This window comes from Mugil cephalus, chromosome 7 (genome assembly GCF_022458985.1).
Source record: "Mugil cephalus isolate CIBA_MC_2020 chromosome 7, CIBA_Mcephalus_1.1, whole genome shotgun sequence".
Classification (NCBI taxonomy): domain Eukaryota; kingdom Metazoa; phylum Chordata; class Actinopteri; order Mugiliformes; family Mugilidae; genus Mugil; species Mugil cephalus.
Window position 1 is genome coordinate 9616863 of NC_061776.1, and position 26316 is coordinate 9643178.

Below are 26316 nucleotides of genomic sequence, written 5' to 3' on the forward strand. Positions count from 1 at the left end.
GGGTCCCACTGAGAAGAGCCAGAGGTGCACCGCCATTTTGTCTTAAAGAGAGAAAATCCTATTTTCCACATGATTGAAAAACAAAGTCCTTTCTGACTGACTTTATTCTGAAAAAGTCGTCTTTTGGCTCGGAGACATTTTTCCTTTCTTACCAAGAAAGGCGTTAATACCCCCTTTTTATTCTTATGAAGAACACTTCTAATCCCACATTGTTCCTACAGTTTCTAACGTAGCTCACGTGGACCAACTCTCCCTGTGGACCCATTCAGAACAACCAAAGCAGAAAATGATGATTGCCTTAAGAGAACACAGGATTTTCCAATAAATACCAAAACGGATGTAATTCTAACTATTAACGGCTCATTTATAACAAGCACAACAGATGTATGAAGTCGCAGCACAGAAATCTGAACTGAAGCCAGTTCGTTCATATGTGCACCCTGCAGGAGCGAGCGTGTGTCTCACAGGAAAGACTGACGGCGTCGAGTCAGAGCGCCCAGATTTCTATCAGTTGTTTTTCTGCCAAATCTCAAAGCTCTGACAACTGTTGGTGTATCAGCCCAAGTGTGGCACAAGAAGGGCTGTTTAATGTAGCTTTGTGGATTTGAAAGGATACAGGAATGAATCATCTTTTAGGGAGGAAAGTAAATTAAGTATTTAAAACCGGTTTAATCGGTCCAATTAAGTCCAAACAAACTAATTTCAGGAAGTCATTAAATTCTGCACAGCCACCAATCTTCCCAATAGGATAAAATATGATAACTTAATTTAAGGCTATCATCAGATCAAAAGAATTATTTGTGCATAACTAATCCCACTTCCTGAACAGAACAGAAGCTGATGGGAATGTGACGCGAATTAGCAAATATTCGGGTGATAAGTGAGAGTGACATGCCTCAAGATCACGGCCCTTCTGAACATGTTAGCATGTTGATATTAGCATCTCTGAAAGAGGTGGACAAATGATAAACGATATGAGAAACCTAACATCCCGTAGGGTTAGGGTATCCCGACATATCTTACACTTACACAAGACATGAACATCTAGTTTTCTTTACCCAGTGGGGAAAAAGAAGATATGCAAATGTGGCAACATTTTGTTAATTAACTTTAATTTGTTTCATTTATTTAATCAGCATTTTGCAACGTTAGCCAGCCTCAGACACAATGGTCCCACCTCCATCACCTCACCCAGCTTCTGCTGCTCTCTGATTACAGCCCATTGTGATTCCAGAGTAGCTTGTGCTCCAGTTCTTCTCTTGCTCTGTTTCTGCATTTTTTTTTTTTTTTTTTTTTACACTGTAATAAAAGCTCGTTGGGTCAGTGGAGCCTGAGCATGCTCAAACTACACTTACAGTACGTGCTTGAACACGAGGCAGATAAACAGAAGAGAGCATCAACAACATGCCTATAATACCATGTAAAAGCCACAATTATGACACACCAGCACGGAGCTAATCCTCACCTTGTAAACTCTGAGATCCTTTGTCCTTCTGAGACATAACCAACATCAGTTAAAGCTCTTAGTTATATCCAATATTTGCTTTAAAACAAGATGATAATGCATAAATTTGCTGCAAAACTTTCAAGTCAACACATCCTACAAATACTAAGTTAAAATTCCTATTATTTATTTGCCGTCTGACGTGAAAATGTGAAACGTTAATGATTTGCCTGAGCTTTTAAATACGTCAGTAATGCATTTCTTCAAATAGTAAATTACAGGAGAAGCAGGACTGTGTCTGATACGGCCTCTCTGTAGCACTGGAAATTCAATCTGCAGATCGATTATTAGATAGCGTGCCCAGACCGTAGTCTGAGCCAAAACCTGCAGACAAACTTCAGATATCATCAGCATCTACCTGGGCTGCATAAAATGGGACAAATGCAGGGCACGCCATTCTTTATCACTGCTTTTTAAAACAAAATCACACACACACATGCATTTACACTATTCCTGCCATTTGGTTCAATATTGGAGGATAATTTAAATTAAGTATTGAAGCATTTATGTGTACATAAAACACACACTAGTCTTCAACAGCTTTCCCAGACATTACCACAACAAGCCGTGAGGTTTTACTTCCAACCAGCTACTTGAGTAACGTGGTTTACTCATCAGTCCCACAGCTGTGTGAAGTCGCGCTCGACAGTACATTTAGCCGTCATAAAACGAAAACATCCACCATCTTTTTTTTCCTCTCTCCACTTCTGAAAGAAAATCAAAGGAGTACTTACGATAGGACAAGCTAACTTGCAAACAAATGTCTGTGACGCGGGGTTGCAGCCACCGTGGAGGACACTAGGGTCACGTCGTTCACTATTTTCTGCCTCTCAATGTTCATTACCATTTTTCCACACAAAGACACAATTCATTCAGGACAGGGATGAATGGTGTGTAATGTTTTCGCACATTCAAAGGGATCTATACAATGTTTACGACACAAAAAAACCTCCCCCAGCTAAAATCAAATATGCATTTCGCGGATCCCCCTTGTTTATAGGTCTTGTTCATGCAGGAATGAGAGTGGACGCATGTGGTTGTGAGGAGGCTGACCTGTTCTTTCCTGGCCGGGGTGCTGTGTCCGGCGGCGGCTGGAAGCTGCTCCGGCTGGTTCTGAGGCGACGTGGGTTCGGCGGCTGCCTGGCCGGGGTGGGACGTGGCTTTAGCTTTCCCCTTCTCCGTCTCCTTATTTTCCTGCGGCTGCTTGGCCTCCGAGTCTGCGCCCGATTCAGTTGTCATGGTAAATCACACTGGAGTGCAAGGAAAAGGAGGGTAAAGAGGGAAAAGTAGATGAGTCAGCTGACTTGTTATGAATTGATGTGCTGCTGCTTTCCAGGCTTGTGTAACGATAAGCTCCCCCCTGATGCAAATGCAGAGATGTGGATATTGTTTGACAGCTGAATAAAAAGAAGTGCAAGTGGATTCGGTGAAGTCGAGTCCTATTTTTTAACAATCCCAGACAATAATGGAAACTGCTGGATGCCACGACATTGATAAATTATATAGAGTCATATTGGGGAGGGGTGAATATACCTCATATATGTACACACTGTATATACATGCTACCTGTGTTCACTTGAGTACTGATAAATTTCCACATGAATCTTCGGTGTGCAAATAGAATATGAAATTACAGATGGAATTAGCAAGGATTTTTGCTCAAGAAACAGTTGATCAATTATGCAAATAATTACTTATCTGCCAATTGATCAAGTAGATTATTGACTGTGTTAGATGTACTCAAACTTTCTTGTAAAACAATCTAAAACATGAGAATTCAGGAGGCTACAACTAAAGCAATGAGCTCAACAATTTACTGAGGAGCTAAAGTCAAGCTGCCAAAATGTAATTGATTATTCACTTTAAGTAACTAATTGCTCCGATGTGAAGCTCTGCAGATTTTCTACACAGTAAAATTCACGTTTTGTTTTCCACAAAATAAATCAAACTCTGGCATTACTTTTTTAGTTTTAAATCAATTTAATTATAAACAAAAAGAAGGCCTTATAGTCAATCCAAAAGAGGAAAAGGTTAATTAATGACCATAATCAGTGCCCTTCATTTCTCTGCAGAGTATTTACAAACAAGAATCCAAAGTATCTGTGCTACACGTCTTTCATTGCATGACCTTTTCCTTCTGTGAATAGCAACATACCAGGGACAGACACTGTCCAGAGTGCCTGCAACTCTGTAGTGAGGGGAAACATGTAATGATCAGTTTTGACAGACCAGGGTGCCAGAAAGGACAGTTTGTTTTGGGCTAACCATACCCAAAGGCTTAGACACTGGGGATGTGACGTTGGGAGGGCGGACTGGCCTCTGCAGCAGAGAGCGAGTCTAAGGTTTGTAGTAGAGATGCCTGTCATTCTGCTGCTGGCTCTAAGCTCTATTTATAGGGATGTGTTTACTGCAGGGTGAGAGGATTCAGGAGTCAGGGGAGGATCTCTGACTTCCAGCCTCTGGATCAACGGAGCCAACGGCGCGGACTGAGGTGATCCCCAAAAATGTTGACATGCTGACTAAAAATAAACAGATAAACAAACAAAAAGATACACAACGTCTATTAGGGAAAGCTGCAGCTAAAACAAAATATAAATAAATGATAAATGTACAGCAGACCGAGACTACGAGACACCATCCAGCACCACAACGTTTTTTGTGGGTCAAGGTATTTTACAAGTTGTAACAAGAAACCAGTCTCAGAAAATTCACAAAGGCTTTCTCTAAGACTAAATTTGGCCCACATGTGTAACTCCCCGCGTCCTGCTGAGGACAGTGCTAGCAGCCACATAGCTGGATTATTAACAGCTGGAGTCCATGCCCTTATACAGCCTCTGTGTGCTTTTGTTCATCTTGCATTAGGAAGATATAAACCTGAAGGTGTGCTTACATGTTTGCAAGCAAAAAAAAAAAAAAAAACCTTTGATTTGGTATCATTATTCTTAAGAAGGATGATACGTTAACAGGAAGGGACTTGCTTTTTAATGCCAGGGCCTAATTCATCTGATTTAATAACCTGGAGTATTACAGTCTAAGGCTAAATCAAACTATGCCAAGTAATAAAGTCAAAAACAGGGAGTTGTTAACTGGATCAAAGTGATGTTAACTGAATAAGACAAAACCTGTAAGTCATGGGCAACTGGTTTGACGCTCCAAGGGTCACTGAATATAACATGCTGATCAGGCTCTTTTTCAACTTCGGTAACTTCACTGTGCTATAAAAAGGCTATAAAAAGATTACCAGGTCTAGATTACAAGTCCAAGAAGCGGTGATGTAAATGAAGCAACTAAGTCATAAGATCCAAATTCCAACCCCGGTTTAAAACAACAACAACAACATGTTTTCCAAATGAGGATAAAAAAAAAGAGCTGAAATCAAGCAGAAATCCTGTCATATCCTCTGCGCTGTTTCTTTATTGAGTCATGTGCGGCACAGTTAAGGAGCGGCTCACAAATCAGCTGACAGAAGATGGCCGCACAGCTAACCTTTGCATCTCTTAACCCCCCTATGAAACAGGAACTATAGCAGGAGGGGAGGAAAGGAACATCTTAGCACCATAGAAATGGAGGAAGAATACGTTCAGTCACTGGTGACAGGCACTCTTCACAGGGCCGCACAACAGCGCACACAGTGGCCTTGTGTGTGGCCTTCGCCATGCACTGCCACATACATTATGCATTCAGAAAGCTGTATTCACAACTCATTTAATGCCTTGGATTACTGCTGGTTTACAGGAGCGGCTGATGACTCTGGAAACATAGGCTCATCAAGCAAGAGTACAAGATTCAGTTTAAGAGTTAAATGCTTCAAAAGCGCTCATCTGTCGTAATTATAAATAAAAGAATGTGAGGTCTGCTGCTCTCTTGCTAATTAATCTTGCATGACGTAGACTCGACCTCACAGGTCACAAAGGTATTAACATTTAAAGTCAAAAACAGATGGTGTATGGCAGGTTTCTTTACTCAAAAAAAATACACAGGATCAAATTAAAATCCAGATTTGACAGATCCAAATCCTACCTTTCAACAAGGAGAAAAAAAGAAGCCACAACTAAAATGTGTCTGATCACACAAGGAAAATACCATGTTCACCTCCAACCTGAAAACTACAAACTGCTACCAGTTTTTTCTCTTTAATGTTAATGGAAGTAAGTGGCGTGATAAGGTTTGCTAGCGTCACAGCTTAAGATGTCAGTTCATTTTGCAGACTTGGAACAAGACCTGGAACAGAACCAGCTATTGTAACTGAGGTGGACGTTTAACATACACACACACACACATTTGTGGTATCGGTAAATTTCAGCGGAGAAAATAAAAACTGACAAATTAAATGAATTAATCTACAAACGACGTCTTGGGTATTGGCAAGGACTTCACGATACATATCACGATACGATACATTATTGTGATATTATGATATTGCGATACATTGCAATATTCTACATACTTCACTAGGAAATTTTAAATGCAGCTTAATCAGATGACTGTGATAATTCATTGGACAAACTGAGTCAAAAAACAATATTAACCTGAATGATCTATTTCCAATTTATGGCACTTGTACAGAAAAAGTGGTGGTGGATGCGTGGAAGTCGTTTATAATTGGCCCAAAACATGACTTTTTCTTTTAAAATCGATATTATATAGGAAGAAAAAATTATCGCAATATATTGCTGTATCGATATTTTCCCCCCACCCCTAATGACGTTCTTAAATTTATACATATCCACTCAAATGTCACCTGATAGAAACCAACATATTGCCTTCAGTCTTACCTGAAGATAAAAGCTAATACTCACAGCCCATTTTTAATCCTCGTGTAAATCCATGATGCCCCACAGCGAATCAAACGTCTGCCACTTAACAAAACTAACCAAATCACATTCAGATGCAACAGTCAAACAGCACGTGACAGCAGATGCTCGTGTCCACAGCTGAGGCTTATCACTATGTAGCTGCGTTACATAATTGATCAGCGACGCTAAATACTGTGCATGCAGGCAAACCTCCATTTTAAGGCCCATTTGTGACTGTAATGCACACTTGTCAGAGGCTGGCCTGTGCACGGCGAGTCTCACATGCACACATGGGAGGATGAGGGACCGCCATCTGTGCTGAGTGCCATTAGCCAGAGTACACCACAGCTGGGCCCATCCCTGCTACCCCCACCCCCACACACATAACCTCCCTGGGGGCTAACCAAGGTTACATAGAGGGGATAGTTGGCGGTTTTAACATGTCGAGGCCCATCACGAGCGGGCCTGCCGTATATATGATGCGATCCCTCCTCGTGGCTGTGGGGCTGACAGCTGTCACACACACACACACACACACACTCACTCTAACCCAGCTACTGTAAGAGGATACGCTGGAGCTGGTCTGGCCACTAAAAGGAGACGCCTCTGCTGTGAGGTTATGGATCCCAGACGTCTTTTTAACCGTCCCCGACTCCAAAACAACATAATTATTGACATGTTTTTGTCATGAACGTTGTTGCCGAATATTTCATTGTGAATATGTTGAGTTAAATTCTAAGATTTTGTAGAGCAACAATGATACGTTTTAATGAGTGAATAATTCTTAAAGTAATATTTATAAGGTTTCATCTTCTGTAATGTAAATATCTGGAACTTTTCCTTGTACAAAGTGTAAAATTTTAGGGTTTAAACTTTTGATAAAACAAAAAAACATGATATATATATGCGCAAAATGCCAATTACTATATTTATCAATTAAATAATAATCAGATAAATCCATAACAACTGTTGCAGGGTGCAGCCCTACACTTTTCTGAACCTTGTGTCTGGTAAGCAAGGCTTTGGCTTAAAAAAAGAGTACACAGTTAAAACAAGAAAGACTGGAATGTCCAGAGCTAAAATGAGGCTGGATTGGACATCAGAGGAGCTGAAATGTAATACAGGCCACCAGATCTTCACATGGATGCTAAACTGCAACAGAAGGGACTAACCGTTTATCTGACTCATGTGAGACTCTCACTGCTGGCTTTTTTTTTAGTCAATAACTTTGAGTTGAGACTGTATCAAAAGATGGGTGAACCCTCCACAATGTCACCCACAGGATTTCTGTTCTGAAGCTCGACCTAAATTCAAGCTAATAAAAAAAAAAAAAAGGTCAAAGAGGTGGAATGTGGTGATGCTGAGGTAGCGAGCTAGCATCATGAACGCTGTTAACCTGTTCATTACTGCTGTTAAGTCGGACATTTGAATGCAGAGATCTATTGGTATTGACTCACTTTTAGGCCATTTGAGAAATGCAAATCTTCAGTGTTTGCTCCTTTCTGCATCCTCATTTCAAGTGACCAAACTAGCTAACAACCTACAGGCTAATAATGAAGACTGAACCGAGCAAATGAGTAAAACGTTCCATAATCCTTAATGTTTCTTACATTTCACAGCTTAGAACACTGCAAATGCAAATCTTGTGTCTGATTTGGAGAGCCTGCAAAAACAATCCCTAAAAATAATCCCCTGCAAAGGCCTAATCTCATCAGTGACTCAGCAAAACGTCTCAACACCAATGCTTTACGATTCTTTGTCTTCTCTCTTTTGCTTACCCTCTAGACAGTGTAGTGTGTGCATATATAAACCATTCACTGATGAAACAACACTCTCTCCCACGAGTCTTCAGTGAAAACGGTCTTGTAAAAGCCGAAATTAAAAAGCATTTGGACGTTTGATTGAGAGCTACAGTCTGAAATGAAACCCGTTGACTCAACAGTAGTGAAGCAGTGAAGGTGACTCCGAGCAGAGAGAGCATTTCTGCTGAGGAGGCCATAAATCCCCGTCACCTTCCGTGTTTACATTCTTAGCATTACTCTCTTGCACCGCAGCATTCGGGGATTCAACAGACAAGTCGGCTAACTTATTGTCAACTAAACTTGACTGAGCACCTCATTATGGAACACAATCAGCGTGTAGTTGTTGATGTGCAGTTGCATGGGGCCAAGCCACAAATGCGTCTCACAGGATAAGTGATCGGCCGAGGAGTGCAACTCGACTACAAATTCCTAACAAACAGAAAATCCCCCTTCCCCGAGATTAAAGCAAAATCTTTCTGTATCGATGATAATCTAATAACTTCTCAACCAGTAGCTTTAGGGATTAAACAATTTATGAGATTAGCTACAGGTAATCACTAAATCACACAGTGTTTTAATCTTTCGGATTATTTTCATGACCGCGGGGAAAAGAGCATTGACCTAGAGACTCAGTCTCATAAACGACTACGAAAACACGGCTGCAACTAATCAGTTCTTCCATTGATTGTTTTCTTGGTAAAACAGTGGAGGGGGAAAAAAAAGCTAACATTCTTTATCCAAATTTCAAATATATTTCGGTGAAAAATAAAAGCAAACACATTGACGTATTGATTATCTAACTGGTCGGCTAATTTAGAAAACTTCTACTTCCTTTCGAGTTTATTCTGCCCTGCAAATACTGCTCTCTAAATAGTATAAATCTAATCAAGCTTGACGAACAACCTCAATGTCTGTGTGACTTTGCAGAGGTATTGCTTATCTAATCATGTATTTAATTATGGATATGTACACTTTATTAGGTACTGGTGACATAATCAAGTTTCCTGTCTGCCTGTCTAAAGCTTTGCTAACACTTTTAGTCCCTGTGTTGCCATTTAAAGGAAAAATATAAAATTTAACCTTTAAATATGATCATATTTTGCCTTTGTCATGCTCACTATAAAGTTTTTAGTTAACTAATAACATATGTTTGGTGCTTCCTGATCTAAATCAACGGTCTAAGGATAAAGGAAGACGCATCTGTGATTGGGGTGTATAATAAATGGCTTCATGCCGTGACTTCACACTGTGAGGATGTAGCATTTCTTCGGCTTTTATGTGCTGCCATAGATCTTGGCCATTCAAGGATATGTCAGCAGTTTTTTTTTTAGGTAGTAATGTAGGACAGAAAGATGACTACATCCATGTTAAGATGTGAGCAGAGGCGCACGCTCTGTGAATGAAGCCGCGCGAACAAGGCCCACAATGTCTCTGCCCTTCAACGCCACTGCAACAAGAGCTTACTGTGCATCTTAATCAAATTGTCCAGTCAGACTCCAGCCATTGCCTACCGTGCCTACAAGGATGGAAGGATGCTAAAAGAGGAGCCAGACCTTGTCATCCTGCCCCTTGACCACGCCTACCGCACTGCAGATCAAAAACACCCAAGTATGTCGCCCTAACCACGGATAATGTAACAGTTTGAACGCATTTAATTGCCTCCGAAATGCAACCGTGTCTGCCGGTGACTCAGCGCTGCGCCTCGCTGATGTACAAAAAGCGGATTAAAGCGGTGTTGTTTCGCCCGTTTTTCTCCCACTTTCTGCCTCGAAACCAGAGCACGTTAGCCGCTTCACCTTCGGCGGCGTGTTTCTTTGAAATATTCGAGTCGAGAGCCTTGACTTTTAGCAACAAGATAACCGCCGCTGTGGGCACAAAACACGTCGCCACAATGTTACGCACCGAAACGCTACAATAATATTAAAAAAACACACACATGCACACAGCTTGAGCCCCACGTTTCTGACACGGTTAGCCACGTCCACTCGGCTTCTCTTTTTTTTTCCGCCTCAGTGAATACAGTAAAAGTGTATTTAATTATCTGTCAGCGGCCGCCGGAGTGTTAGCAGAAATATGTCAATAAAAGGAAATAATACGAGGAACTGCACGAACCGGGAAGCGCGCGTGTCTTCTAAGAAGGCGTCGCGAGTGAGGTTACAGAAGCGAAGCGGCGAAAAATAAAGAGGTTTGTTACCACAGAAGGCGTCCTCGTTCAGCTGGATAGGCGAGTTGCATTCGTAGTAGTGGGCTTCTGTTTCCTCCTGACAGAGGTGCTACTCTTCTGCAGTTCCCCCTCTCCACCGGCCTAGCAAACTCCACTATGCAGCTCAGAGTAGAATTGTGGGATATCAGGACAGCCGGGGTATTATTTTAGCAGAGCAACCCCCCTCCCACCCAACCAATACTCACTCTCGCACACACACACGCAGAGAGAAAGAGAGCAGGGGCAATTAACGGCACGGGGTCTATTGTTTTAAAGGGAAAGCCGGCGAGTCATCTCTATTTGAGGAAATGTCATTAAAATGAAACTGAATCAGCGGTGGAATGCAACAAAGTTCCCTTTCTCAAGTCATTACTGCAATTTTGCGCTACATCTATAGGCCACTACACTCAGGATGCTGTTCATAAATGCATAAATTTACACTTTGCATGCTCATTGTGTCATCCCAACAGTTGACTAATACGCCACCGAGAAAAGCATGATGAGAAAAATAAACAATTAGCTGAAAAATTATTTTACTGTTATTAATATTTAACCTCCTGAGACCCTGCGTCCTCATACATGGACATTAAGTTTTTCATTTTGCAGACGATCATGGGACAAAAGTGGACGATGTGCAAAAACCTTATCAAATTCTGTGGCTGGAAACTTGTTTATTTATGCTTATTAACTTTTCTAGATTCTGTCAATAGTAACAAGCCACGCCGTTGTTAATTAGCAAATACTCGTTTGAGGACGTTGGAATTTAAACGTTTGCTCAGCACTAAAATAAACAGTTCAAGATTTTGTTATTGGCGACTTTTTTTGCGTTACACAATGAAAAAAATCCCTGAATCCACATATGATGACATTGATTATTTTTCAAAAACGACTTCCTGTTCAAAGATGATGCTTATTTATTTATTTATTTTTTAGTCTTAGGTCCTACTAATCCCAAATATCTTGGAGAAATTAAAAATGCATTGCAAATAAAAGCTCAGGTCTCAGGAGGTTAAAGTCCCACTTATAAATGAATTACACAGTTCTTGCAGCTGAATCTTAAGGAATCTTTTCTATACCTTTGGATACAACATGCAAATGACATAACTGACAATATTTGTCAATATTTTCTCACATTTTATAGGCCAAGAGTCCACAAGTTGCAACCGTATAGAAAAGACTGCCAAGGAACTCTTGTGCTTCTAACCTGTATTTGCCATAAAGGCTTTTTAAAATACCTTTTCTATCACAGAACACCCTTGCAATCTTGTCTTTTTTAATCCCTTACTTCACCTGTCCTATATAGAGCACCTGAGGAAAGAACTACTTTGAAGTCTCCTGTGCACCTATAGTCTCCTAAAGTGCTGCATTTCCAAACAATACTATATTAAAAAAAAATGTAAACAATCAGTTATTAAAATACTAACCAACAGAATACTGATCAGCAAAAATTACTGATAAAATCTATGGTGGATAGAAACAGACAATATTTAATTCACTTGCAGGCTTTCAACACAAAATTAGCAAATGTGAACATAACAACAACAAAATTACTACTGAGGTCTTCAATCTGGTGCATTTCCATAACATTTCTACATTTTTAATAAAACCACCTTGTGTAAAACTGACAATCTTAAGTTAAAACCTAGTTTACACCACTGATTAATTTTCCTCTTCTCTCCAAAACACATGATCTGTTTTCTTCTTTGGTAATTTTAGAAGGGGAAGAATACCAGTTCTCACTTCACTACATTTCAGAGTAAAGTATTGTACCTTTTTAACTTCCCTGTATGTATTCAACAGCTACAGTTACTCTGCAGATTATTATTTCACATATCAAAGCTGCATATGTACAAAACCTGCAGAGACACATTTGCTATGTTTGTTTAAAGGTTAAGTACGTAACTTTTATCTCCCCCTTCTGGAGGTGACTGGAATTACACAAACACTGCAGACACATTGCACAGGAAATGCCTGAACCTTTCCCCGAATGTGGAGTTTGCTCTTCATCTGCAGCATCTGGAGCTTTTCTTTGGAAGCTTCCTAGATTCCTTTTAATTTTTCCTGACCACGGGAGACGATGAAGTCATAGAACCCCAGATGCATTCGTAGCTATTTTCCTACTCTTGTAAGCTGTTCCGTCTCAGCCGCTACAGTTGTTTCCCACTTCAGATCTGGCAAACAATCCTTCCTGACTGACGCAGAGTGCATCTCTGCTGGTATGTCAGCACAAGAGCATCACCAAAATTTAAACCTCAGTTTATTCTGTGAAATAGAAAGAGATTTACCTGGCCACTGATTGAGCTTAGTTGGCATTGTGTAAATTAATGTAGCAAAGACTTGAATGTTACAGACAAAGTACAAACCCCTAAACGTTGCAAACAAGGTCTGAATTCTTCCAACTGAAAATCATAATTCAAAACACTAAAACAAGCCAATAGTGAACACACATCTGCTACAGCCTTCTAGGCACATACTGTACATATATTTGTGTGTCTCTGTATGTGTGTGTGTGTGTGTGTGTGTGCACAAATGCAGACATAAAAGCAAGTTTTTAATTAGAGTCTGGTTTGGTCCCTCTAGAGATTTGTGGCTTTTGAACTCCCGCCTCTCAGTGGGAACTTGACCCAACTCGGTCACCCGTTAGAGTTTTATTTTATGTAATTGCTTTCATGCCGAAGCAGTATACCACATGCCAACACTTACTCCACACTGCACTGTACGCATATAAACACACGGCCAGGAACTTTTTTTTTTACAGCCCAAGACACTTTTCCGCTGCAGTCGTACATAAATTCCCAAAGTAGTGACAGACAGTGACACAGTAGGAATGCTTTGCAGAACGTAGAGGTTAAAAGTAATAAGACACACAGTGCAACTCTTTTGTACGGGAGCCAGACAGCTGGCTCCTCATTCATTTCTCGCTAATTGTAGCGCAGTGAAACAAGCCCGATGGCAACAACAATAAATGGACGCGCAGCTTTAGCTAAACTGTGTGCGAGTTTTACATTCTCAAAACAGCTACTTTTAGAGTGACTACTAGTCCGGGAGGGGGGTGTTTAGAGCTGCAGCAGCTTAACAATAGATGTAACAAAATATTCCTGTAACCCTCGATGCTTGGAAGAGAAAATAATAGCTGAGGGATCCCAGATAATATAATAACTCAAGGAGCTGTCATCCTGTGCTTTAACGTGATACCTCCAACAGTCATAAAAAGTCCATGGATGAGTCTTTACCCACATCCTGGTTTCACTGTCACACAGATATTTTAATACATTACATTCTAGTCCTTTCATTTCTCCACAGTATTTCACTTCCCCCTCTTCATTTCTTCTTTTTAAATCACAGACGCCAATGACTAACACCTCTTTCCCAAACAAATTGTCATGTTACCAGAGAATCATTGCCACAGTGATGCTCTCTGAGAAGACATAACTGCGCGACGGGCAGCAGCAACTAACAACGCCGTCTTTCATTCCCTGACCAGACAAACAATAGTTATCTACATTTAGAGCAGGTGGAGTCTGGCACAGCATTGTCAGGGCCCGACTGATCCTCTCAGACATTGCTCATCAGGGCCCGTCTGGCCAGTGGGTGGTGAGTATGTGACTGTAATGCTGCAAACAATCTTGGAAAAATGGAAATGAAGGGTTACGTAGTAGCCTGTCTGCACAGGAAGCACTCGGTCAACTCACATACTTGTATTTTTAAGAATGCAATGATTTCAGCAGATCTTAAAAGCACGTTTTAAAGTGCTTTGAGAAGTGCTCAAATATGGTAACAGACTGGGGAAGAAAGTGAAACCGTGCAACATTACAGTGAACACTAACAGGATAATCATGTTGTAAACCTTTCTGCCAGCTTCATCTGCAAAGGGAAAATGCAACTACCACGATATTTTTATCAGCTGTATGCTGACGCTGATTCAGCTTTACCTATTAAAGCTGTATGAGGAATACTTTGACCACTAGGGGGCATGACACTCCCAAAATAAACTTTAAGGACTGTTTCTACAGTGTGTATTTAAATAAAGAAATAACGGCATTAATGACAGTAGCAATTATTACTGTTATAAAATAAAATAAAATGGTTATCTTATCTTTATTTGGTCTTGTACCTATCCTGCATTTTTAAATTTATTGGGAGTTTCTCAGCTTCTTAATATATTGCAGGTCTGTAAACATATGAATGTTTTAAGCATGGTTTGGTCAGATCACTCCAACATCCTGATGCTTGGTGGCGCTGCTTTGGCACTGTCAGTGCAATAAGCTGATGAGAAGGAAAGTTTTAAAGAGCCGAGTTTCAACTGGGAGCGCAAAACTTTCACCACACCATTTGATTTAATGTCTAATAAATCAAAGTCAGTATAAAAAGCAGGCTGGGGCTACAGTTTTAATTCTATTAAAAATCGCAATAAATTCCAAGAAAGAGTCATTTTGTAGATTAGACAGTATGTGGAAACATGACAGTCTTACGGATTTTTCTCAGCGGAACTAATACAGTGTGACAGAGAGTGGAGAAAAATAACAAAGCGTGGATCTGTTTCAGATCTGCATTATAAAACAGGCAGTGCACGCTGGCATTCCTCAGTGAGATCTTTGAATTCAAAGGAAAACTTCTACACACAGATATCTGGTGCTCCCGTCTGTGTAGCGAGTCGCAAGATAAGCGTGAGCGCACACCTATGACTCCTCCGAGCCTCCAGAACAGCCCTTGGTCAGCAGAATGATTAATACCACACAAGACAGACAGCATGTGATCTCTGGACTCTACTTAGCTTATGTGGCTGCTTAAGTCTTCACTTTTTTTTCTGCTGCGTACAGACACTTAAGTTCCTGTGCAGCTCATCTGCTCGGGACGCTAACCTTGAACTCGGTTAACCTTGAAACCACGTCTTTTTCTCAGAATCTCAACAAGTGTTAGGAGCATTAGACGTTAACGAGCTTTAAAACTGATCTCCTGCTTACACTATATAATCAATTTAAATTCAGTACACATTTAAAGGATATTCTGCCCAAAAGTGCCAGTTCTGGGGAGGTGGGAACTAATTTTTCTTCACATTTGACACATCATATGTAGGTGTGTAGGGGTACGCGCACGTTCTCTCAAATTGGTGATCTTATGAACGTCATGACAGAAATCCATTTTCTAGCGCCGCTGCCAGAACAAGCACGCTGGCACTTCATCAATACATAATTATGTTGAGGCATGTCTCTTACAACACAAACCACCCATGTGATCCAATTAAGAAAGAAAGAAAGAAAAAAACACACACACAAACAAAAAAACAAGTCCGGGCCGGCGTTCCCTGCCATCCCCGAGGTCTGGATGAAACTAATTGCTCATCTAAAAGAATCTCTTCTCATGCAGAATTATATTTTCATTCCACCACATTTCTCGTGGGTTTTTCACAAAACGCAGTTCCGCCGTCGTCACACGCTCTCTCCTAACGCGCCGCAATTATGCAAACCTATTTCATCCGCTCGGTTTCAGTCTTCAGTCTACGGCTGCGTTACGGAGATCTGAGACTTTATGATTATGTTAATTGTGACTGCGAGTTACACTTTGAACTGAGCGACCTCAAACTGAACATCAGCTCGGACCAGCCACGGCTACTATCCCCCGCTGTCCGGCTCTACTCAGCCATAAATGCCTTCGCTCCCAAAGGGCGGCAGGTCAGCAGGCATACAAGCCAAATTAGAGTCTGGTTTGACACCCCAAACCGGGCCAACATCTTGAGTCAACCCCCTACGCTGAGCACGGCCTCCTCCCGTCAGAGAACCGTGAACAAAATGCTCACGGTGGCAGATTAATATGAAGACGAGCACTCCTCGTGTCCTGTGTGAAGAGAGCACATCTTATCTCCGAGAATCATAAATGTTGAGTTACTTCTAACCTTTGGTAAGCGGTCCGCTAAGGGTTTTGTCCTTCGAGTGATTATCCACGATGCATTTTTAGAGAAAGGGAGGGCATGTGCAGCATGTTGTTGGAGCAGTACATGCACAGCATCGCGCTTCGCTTTTACAGCTTTTCCTGGATATCATTATTTCAGATGAAGAGGATCTATAAAAAATTTCCCTGAGCAGAACGACTAGTATTTAAGGTAGAAGAAATATTTGAGAACCACTTTCCATCCGAGAGGAAGATTATAAAATGAGTCGTAGCACCATGTTGGCGGTGGTAATTATGGAGCAGCCAGTTATCTTATCTTAACGCTTTGACTGAAATTGCAACCACACGCTTGATCTTTTTTGTAGTGGTAGTAGTAGACAATAAAATGCTTAATTTCTCATGTTGCCATTCAGTTTGTACGATACGCAAACTTGTCCATGTGTGACCACATTATATACACAAATATCTAAGGCTTTTATACTTTTTGAGCTATAGATGACCTCTGATCATGCAGCTTCAGTATTTGTATTGTATGAATCTGTACAATCGTGTGAACATTTGAACAATAATATTTCATAATACTCAGTTTGCAGTGCACGCTATTAACGCAGATTAAAAATGAATGATATTTAATCGCGATTAATCGTATTTCTCAGTGTGGATTAATGTAGCATAAAGACTGGAATGATGTAGGGACAGTTATCTTGGCTTTGTCTGAAGGTAAAATGAAAAATGCTTTGACCAACACCTGAAAAGCTCAATAATTAACACATTATATGTTTATCATCTGATCGGGTAGTAATGTGCTAGACTATGTCCTTGGGGTCTTGGTCATAAAACTGTAAGAAGCTCAATGTGGATGGCACCAGTCAGCAGCATCTCGGTGCTGTATTACCTGACTGGTCCTAGCTTTTTTAGCTAATTACAAAAACAGCCAAATAGGTGGAGCGCTCTTTGCTGCTTGGGGGGTTTTTCACAGGGGTTTGAAATTTGTTGGGGCTGGATTTGGGAAAAGCTGGGCAGACTTTAAAGTAGAGCAAGCTCTTCGTTCAGTTCTCATGAAAAAGTGAGTAAACCCATCCACAAAAACCTTTCATTTATACGTTTTGTTAATAGCAGTAGTTTAAGCTACATCACAGTGAAGCGTCATGCTTTTTTGTTAGCTCTGTATAGGGTCAGGGTTACATTTGATTAGCAGTACAAAAAAGTTGTTGGTAGGAAAACACAAGCTCCAGCGCAATATTCAATCTGACGACCAAACGCTTCACTCCCCTATAAATACCCTGTGACTGCTAAGTTGCCACCAGGGGCTGCAGCTTTATAAGGCAAAGGCTGCCAAATCGTTGGGAGATAACAATACTCCCAGCAAGCTTATCGCTCCACTCAACACGATTGAGTCATAATGTGTTATCTCTTACAACCCCCGAAGACAACAGCAGCAGCCCACTCACTCATGTGTAGAATTCAGTTCACTTCAGCTGACAGTGAACTACTGGACACGAAGAAATCGGCTTCATTTGCAATTCGCACTTTTGTCTGACGCTCCAAATATTGCAGTGAAAAGTAAGTTGGCAGAAACGTTTCAGTCGCTTTCTTAGGAGATGTTATTAACGCAGACATGGAGGATGCATGACGGCATGATAAAACTGAGCTTTCCTGCCATAAATCAGTCCCGCCGGAGCTGATTTCTGCAGATTATCTCGTAAATCTGTGAAATGAACAGACTAAAGTATTAAACTAGTGTGATAAACAACCTAAACATGTGCCACTTATAGAGATTTAAATCAAAAAGGACATTTCAGAAGCCGGAAATAGCAATATTTGGTATGTTCGCTAAAAGAAATTATACAAACGATGAATCAGCTTTTCTGTGGTTGCCAGTTTTATTTTTCTGCCGATCTAATAATGCGATTTAATGCTTCTAAAAAAAAACAGAGTAAAAAAAAAGAGTTCCAGTCATTCAGATGCACACATGACTACGTTTTTAGATTCTATCTGTTGGTCGGATAAACCTCAACATCTGAATATTTTACATTTTGGGAAAGTATGAAGCTTTTTTCTCCACATTTTCACATTTTTTTTTGCTGTTACACTTTTAAACAGCAAGTAACATTATATTAAAAACCACCTAAAGAGGTATGTTTTCATGTCTGTTTTTATTCCGCTTAGACTAAAACACGCTACGTCCTCTCGATCAAACGGTGTGTGCAGCGAGGGAAGGTCGCAGGTGCAAAAGTGTGCAGCAGACATCACTTTATTCCAACCTTTGCATTTCTTATCACTAAATCTTGATAATGGATAATGAGAGATTTGCAGCCCATTCCTTTTAACCTTTAACCCGGTATCCGCGAGCCGCCGTAGCCGTCGTTGTGTCACAGCGCAATGAGTCACGGCATCAAAGAACAGCAGGTAAAATAACATCTTCTCCCGCAGCACAATGCAAGCGCTATTGATCACGAACTAAGCCGACAGTAGCATTGACTGAAATTCTTAGGATGAGTAGTCAGAGATAGTCTTTATCACGGGCGACTTTACATCAAAACAACAGCAGGAAATCTCTCCTGTAGAGCCTCTAAAAGCCTCGGATGCCGAGACATGAATGGAATTTTTTTTTTGAGGCACAGAGATTTAATCTTGTTATATTATCCTGTAAGGAGCGCAGAGGGGCCTCACAGAAAAGAAGGAGATGAAACCGCAACTTGGAAGTTTAGCGCTCGGAGAAGACGACGAACCGTTCAGTCCTCACATGTAAACATATTCAGACTCGATACCTGATGGTGCGTGTATAGTTTTCGGCACATATGCTGCGTTTCAGTTCAGGTCACAATTTGGAAATTCCCGGCCGCTTGCCCATAATTACAACCTTCTTATGTTCCAGTGGTCCAGCTTGGAAAAACCAGGAAAGAAGCATGGTTGCACACATAATTTAAATATTCTTTTCCATGTTAGAGCGGGAATATGATAATTAGCAGTGTACACGACAATGTTGACTCCCTAGTCTGTACAGTATGTGCTGCTTTCCAGGTTGAATTTATAGTCACTCAGCGAAACATCTGCACGAAAACCTCGAGTAAGTCCAGATCAAATGCGGTACAAAAAATTTAATTCCACCTTGGAAGTCTCGAAACCATTATTTTTCTCATGTTCTGTTACTGTGATCTAGGTGATACCCTCTAGCTCTGTGCGTCAGCTGGAATCTGATTAATCTTAATGGATTGGTCAATCCAATCTGGTCCAAGTGAACCTACAACGTCCTGGTTCGTAAGCAAATAAATTGAGATTTGGTCACCAATCACATTCTTCCAAAAGTAATGTATCAATTAAGAGCTTAAAAGATGTTTATAGTGAAGAAACTACAAAGAATAATTACCTGACGTTCCCTGGGGCTTAAAGGAACCCTGAAGGCAGATAACTGCTATGGTTTGTGAGCAAAAACTTTAGTGTTTCATTGTCTGTACACAATCAACTCGGCACTAAATAAGAAAGAGTTGCATTTAGTGGCTAACTGATGAACGTAGAGGCGGATATTTCCCTCCGCTGGTGGTGGAGACCAAAAACAGAGCTAAAAGCTACAAGCATGACTCCATAGGATCCAGTGCAACTGCTGGATATGTAAATAAGCAACCGCTGCTGATAATATATCAACGTTTTTTTTTTTTTTTTTTTTTGTCTTTTGTTTTAAAATATCAAGATGTTCAGTCTGTTACAGGTGCAGGTATATGTTTTTTTTTGCGGGAGAGATTTGACGACACTGGAGCAAAATTTTCGAGGAGCAATCCAACAGCTGCCTTTCTGGGAATGTGCTGCATTTGCTCGTGAATTATTTAACATGCACATGGAATAATGTAACACTCCCTCCCCTGGACCGTGCGGTAGGACACACCAGGTTCTTTCTTTCACAGCCGGGTAACGGCGAACTCCAAATCTCCAGCCTCAGCAAATCCTACCAGCCGTCCACGGAAAGGTGCATGACTTTACGCCCCGCCGCCCGCCTACGAGCACGACAAGTCCCACGGACTTTGCCCGGCCTTATCTTTCTGGTTTTGTACATTCAGCTTCATCATTTAACCTCTCAAACCCCTAATAAAACTACTCTAGCTCTAATAATGACCGTGTGGCGCTATAAAACGAGGTGTCCCATCTCAACGGCACACGACCAGAGAGATTAAACGTCAGATTAAAATTAAATCAGAGCCACACGGACCTGCAGGATTACAAAGAGATAAAAGGGACGTTCACAGCAGATGAAAGAGAATATCGCAGAGTTGATTCAGCTACGTTTTCTATTTTGAGGAGAATCTAAGAGGAAACACATGCTGTGACAACTTCCCATTTCCGAACTTCATGCTGCTGCCCAGCACTTCTTTGATCAGGTGTGTGTGTGTGTGTGTGTGTGTGTGTGTGTGTGTGTGTGTGTCAGAGAAAACGAGTTGTGCGTTCTCAGCAGCTAAGAGAAGAAATGAATTAAGGAACTTGATGCTGGGAAAAAAAATGCTGATTGAAGTGGTTATAGACACGTGAACAGGCCAAAGAACAATAAATCAGTGTCATGGAGAAGTTAAGGGGATTTTTTTGACACTAAAGAAAAAGTTGTTAGCATGTAAAAAGATAATATGCATACATTTATGCAGCACTAAAATAAAACCAAGTCAAAGCACAGACTAATTGCATTAACATTTAAAATGACATCTTGGCTTCTGGTTGAGCTTTTACTCCTAAGTAAACGTTCAACATATCCCTTCCTTCCTTCACGCGCTTAGGTCGTTTCTTCTTTTAGCCTAGTGTGAATGAACACTTGAACTCACCATTTTACATTCCGTGTCGCCGGGGGAGGCAGCAGGTCACATTGCAGTGGATAGACCGGTGGGAGAAGAAAACAAAAAAACAAAACAACAACAAATGAAAAATGAAACAGAACATTACTGAGCGCATGCATGCTGTCGCGCGCTCTGGGAATTACCCACTCCAGATGTTCACAGCCTCGGACTTCCCTTGTCCAGACGCTGTCCAAATCACGCGAAAAACGACTTCGTTCACCAACTCTTACGGAGCGTGTGTGTTTATTTTTTTTTATTTTATTTTAATTTCAGAGTAAATCCAAGTTGAGTCGTCGCTCTTTACCTGAGTCTTTGGAGAGAGGAGACACGAACTCCCAAGGGAAGAGTGTCGCTGTTGACCTCGGGGAGGTTACCGGAGATCAGGAGTCCCGACGCGGGGCTCGTCCGGGAGCAAAGGACCGAGAGGACACCTGTGAGCGGCTGCTTAGGCAGATCTTCCCAGAGACGGAGCGAATTAACCCCGCCCCGCGTGTCAGTACAAAAAAAAAAAAAAAAAAACGGCCCCCAAGCTACTCGTAAACACACGCCCACGGTTCCTACTGAAGCAGCGTAGACCTGGCGCCCCCTGCTGGCAGGTGGAAGAAAGAAGGGTGTGCTTGGTTTTACTTTCTATGGCGCATGACCACTAGATGGCGTCGTTAGGCTGAGCTACACTGGAGCTTCCTGGGACGTGTCTGCAAACATTTGTTTTGTTTTTTAACTGAACTTGCATGTATAGTTGACATTTAATGCATTCACGTCGTTCAAATGGTTACATTTTTTTCCCTTCAATAATAAGCATATAGACAGATATGAGGCTGCATTAATTTTTAACCCACTAGTACGAAAGAATCAGCAGCAAAATGAACTTACATGATCAAAACACGGAAAGCAGAGATGATTTTTGTTGTGTTTTTACACAGTGTGCAGTGTTGTAGTGTTTCTATGTTGTTGTTTTTTTGTTCATCAGCATCGGAAAACATTATTAAACAGAAGAATGAAAAAGAATGAAGAATGAGCTACTTCATCAAACAAATGTTGTAGAGTGAAAATTACAACATTTTCCTTCAAAAATGTAGTAGAAAAAAATTATGAAAGTGCATAAATCACATCAATGGCAAAAGTACTCATTTCCCCAAAATGTACTACGCAGTGGTCAAATGTAACTAAGTATATTTACTCAAGTGCTGCACTTAGATACTATGTTAAGCTGCTGGCAGTCTACTATATTTCAGAGAAAGCTGTACTTCAAAGCATTTGGGATTGAGGAGAGGGTCCTCTGTGGATCATCCCACAGACACTTGATCGGTTCGGGATCTAGTGAATGAGTTGAGTTGTTCCTGATCTGTTTTTGTGTGTGTCTGTGTCGGGCTGCATCCTGCCGCAAGGAGCGTCACTGGTATGGGGTGGGGCTCTAAATCAGAGGACAACAAAAACCCGTACAGTCTGCAGGTGTGCCACACACTTTACCACTCAAGCGTTTTGTTTTTCCAAGTTTTTAATTTTTTCTTGATGCAAGTGAAACTATTTAGAGCAAACAAACTATTTTGCATTTGCTGCATGTAACCTAATTTCACACAAGGACGCCTATTAGACCCGACAGAGGTGTTACAGTCAAATTTATTCAACCATGAACGCTTCATATAAACAAGTAGTGTGCACACAGGGAAGACCTCGTCCTTAAGGTCCTGATCCTAAACCAAACGTCTACCTGAGATTCAGTTCAGTTCACCTAATCACGTGGTATTCACAGAACAATGCAGAGAAACAAATCTAGACTATTTAATTTTCTGTGGCATGTGTTAATGCTACAGTACAACATGTCGGACAGTTTTGGCAATTCTACAAGCTACAATGTTTGCCAGACTGTTATACAAAAGAAAAGTTCAAACTCATCAGATTTCCCTTTCCTTCTTCTTCTTCTTTTCTTTTTTTTGGTTAGTTTAGTTATTTTTTTTTTTATATATAAATCTTTACTAAAACTCCTTACAAGTCTTTAATATTGCTCTTGCTACATTGAAAAAATAGAAAAATTACATCTGGATAGTAAGCGGTGGTTGTGGTGTATTTATAAAGAGCCTTGCTCTTGGGTGTTCATGGCTATGTTTCAATAGTCCTTAGCTGCTTACTCTCTGTGTTCCCTTTCCTCTGTAATAGCCAGCTTCACATCAGCGATTGCAGAAGAAGGTACGAAGCAAAGAACAAGACGTCAAAGAGTTTTTAAAAGGCTCATCAGCGAGAAAATAGCCTAGGATTCTGCAGAAGTGCTGGGTGTCATCTGATCGTCCACTCCCTGAGCTTCGTCCTCTGCCGCCGCAGCCGCCGCTGCTGCTGCTGCTGCTACTGTGTCTGTTGCTACTTCCTGTTCGGTGGTCGCTAAAGCAGTGTCTGTGTCGGAGGCTTCGAAAGACTCGCCCCCCAGGTCAGCCAGTTTGATGTAGCCCTTGCTGTTGGAGCGCTCCAGCCGGGGGCAGCTGAAGCGCCTGGCCCTGTCGCCTTGGCGACACGCAGACACGGACATGCTGCAGCGGCGCGCGGACCTGGGCTGATCCGTGAGGGAGTTGAGCGACAGCCGTGACCCCATCGCCCTGGCAACAGGTGACGGAGGAAACAGTTGGGTCCACTGCGGTTCGGCCTGGGCCTGCAGCGCCCCCTCTTGGCTGGCCGCGTCCGTGGACACGTCCTCGTGGCTCTGGTGAGGCGAGGGGCGCTCCGACGCCGAGGCCTCCCTCTGCTTCGCGTCCGTCTCGACGACCTGGTTGCCGCCGCTGCCTCCGCTGGCCGGCCCCTCCTCGCTAGCGTTTTCGGCCGCGGCCTCGACGACGACCTCTTTCTCCGAGCGGCCCTCCGCCTCCGCCCTCTCGGACTCCTCCACCTCACAGTTGTTCAGTTTGATCACAGGGAGGGTGAAAGCGTTCACAGAGGAGGTGACGATAGAAGTGGTCTCCCACTGGCGGGGCTGCGGCGCCTGCTCGCTGCTATTGCTGTAGTCTTTGTAGATGCTGTAGACGGTGTCCGTGAAGGTCTGGACGTCTCTGGACCAGCTGCGCGGCCTGCTGGCCAGCGAGGCGCGCCTGAACACCTCGTCGCCGTCCAGCTCGCTTTGGAAACCGAGGCCGGTGCTGGGCCAGGAGCTGCGGGTGAGCATCCCGCTAGCTGGGAACGAACCGGACGGGCCCTCTGCGCTCTTGGCCTGGGTGTAGTTCACCAGGCCGTTGAGAGGCGAGTACTCCTTCGATCGTATGCTGTGCAGATCTATCACCGTGGAGTAGATATCCCTCAGGTTGATGATTTTAGTTTTCTTGTCGCGGTTTTCGTGGAGGACTGCGTTGGCGCAGATGAAGAGAAAAATGCCGATTCCCATCACCAGCGGTCCGAAGACTTTAAGATTGTCTGAGTACAGGTAATTATCCAGGAAGTCACAGAGGAAGCCACAGTGAGTAGACGGGCCCGGGGCACTGCTGTTAGAATTACTCTGGTTGATAGCATTCGTCTGGCCAGACAGAGACTTATCACGTGTCAAATTAGAGGAAACGGGAGGACTTTTGGAATAGCTCATTCTGTTTCCATGGTACGCTCCCATTCTCCGGCGCTCCTGGTACTCCTGCTGGTTCTGGCTGGGCCAGTAGCCCAGCACCGCCATGGAAATCCCGACCATGAGAACGATAACTCCGACGGCGGCCACCAAGCCGGCCGGGGAGCAGAGGTTGAGCTTCCCCTTCACCACCACCACGTCGTTCTTCTTCTTTTTCTTGGGTTTCCTCTTCCGCTTGTTCTCCGCTCGGTTCTTGGACCGCAGCGAGTCCTGGCGCCTGTTCATGCGCAGCAGGCCACCCGTGGCTATCATGGCGGCGGTTGGACAGCAGGCTCGTCAATCAGTCTGCGAGAACACATGACAGAGAGCAGAGGAAAGCAAATGCGATCATTTCATTTGGAAATCTACACAAATGCAGAGGCTAAATAATGAAGTAAGTGCCTCGAAGGCCAGTCTGTGACAAATATTACTGTAGAATGAAATTGGATTAGTAGAAAATCTCATTGTTGAAATGTAATTTTTGGAAACATGCACATCTACTTTTTTTTTTCTTTCTATGAAACTAGAGCAGTCAGTCTGCCTCATGCCGCCTCTGTTTTCCAACTATTTGATAAGGTCAGAGTTCACGAGTCGCACGCATGATTTCCGACGTTGTCGTCACGATCTCATGAGTTCCATTTACAGGCTGCAGCATTTCAGCGACTGGAAGCATACCACACACACCGTCTGGAGATAAGAAAATCCGTCTATTTGCAAGGTTTACAGAGGGTTGTGTACTCAGCTGCTTCTTGAGTCAGGTGATATCTTGACATCTAGTCTTTTAACAGCTTGATCCAGTCTGACCTTTTTCTTCTTCTTCTTATTCCCTCGCACATTAAACATATATGATGTGCGAGCTTTAAAGCCTCTCGTCCTTAGGGTGAACTGGGGGTCATGAGTTTGCATCTCTTCAGGTCCATGACTGAGGTAACCCGAGCAAGCGCATGACCCCCAAAGTGCTCCCTGGGCTCTTCACTGCTCTGAATGTAAACACCACATGAATGAATGAATGAATGTTAATGGATAGGTCAAATACAGAGAAATAATTTCTATGCATTTTTTTTCAACGTTTTGTGCATTTCTTTGAGCTTTATAGCTTCTAGTTGTCTGATTTTTGTAGTTTTGGATTTAGCTGGACTTTCCCCTGTTTCTAGTCTTTGAGCTAATGCTAAGCTAATCAGCTGGAGGCTGCCGATGTACAGACAAGAGAGGATATATCAACCATCTTGTGACTAGAAAATCTTCTGCGTAGACATACTGTTTTGATTTCAAAATCAGTTCAAGGAAAAGGGAAGTGGGGGGCCAAAGAGCACCATTTGGTCTCTGCACTAATCCCGCTACAGCCAGACACAGCAACAGTCATCAGAAGCCGGGCTAAACGAAGAGATGACCATCTGCCCCTCCACGAACACCACGATGGAGGCAAAAAAAAAAAAAAAAAAAAAACGAGACAAATACGCAAGTTGACAGTTGAGAACAAGAAGTGCTATTTATCTGTAGTCAGCTGTGCTGGTGAAATATCAGCCACTGAAAATGTAATTTGTCCAGACAGGAGGCCAGCAGGCATGTTCTCTCCACCCCGCTCTGGCTCCTTTACTCCCGTTCTCTTTCTGTCTCTGCTCTCTCCCACCAATCTCTCCCATCAACGCTCTCCGTCCTCCCTTCCACCCAAATCCATTTCGGTGTCAGCCGACGCAGCTGCGCGTCAAGATGACAACGTCCTTCACACTC

General features: G+C 42.3%; 1 protein-coding gene and 1 long non-coding RNA gene across 26 annotated transcripts in view; one reads left to right on the forward strand and one right to left on the reverse strand.

The window, feature by feature from the left end:
- LOC125011167 (band 4.1-like protein 3) overlaps positions 1-21491 on the reverse strand; it is a 48752-nt gene extending 27261 nt beyond the window's left edge. For 7 of the 25 annotated variants that reach the window (XM_047590231.1, XM_047590229.1, XM_047590222.1 and 4 more), the window contains exons 1-2: positions 10297-10500; positions 2558-2754 (exon numbers count right to left, since the gene is read on the reverse strand). In XM_047590231.1, coding sequence (XP_047446187.1) covers positions 2558-2743 — 186 coding nt within the window. In that variant the 5' untranslated portion in view covers positions 2744-2754; positions 10297-10500. Of the gene's footprint in view, positions 1-2557; positions 2755-10296; positions 10506-20999; positions 21242-21315 lie in introns of those variants that run through there. The other 18 variants (XM_047590232.1, XM_047590217.1, XM_047590226.1 and 15 more) reach the window with 10 other exon arrangements.
- On the forward strand, positions 16999-24892 carry LOC125011168. The gene is made up of 2 exons (XR_007113135.1): positions 16999-20567; positions 21285-24892. It is a non-coding gene; the product is annotated as an uncharacterized LOC125011168 (long non-coding RNA).
- The last annotated feature ends 1424 nt before the right edge of the window (positions 24893-26316 follow it).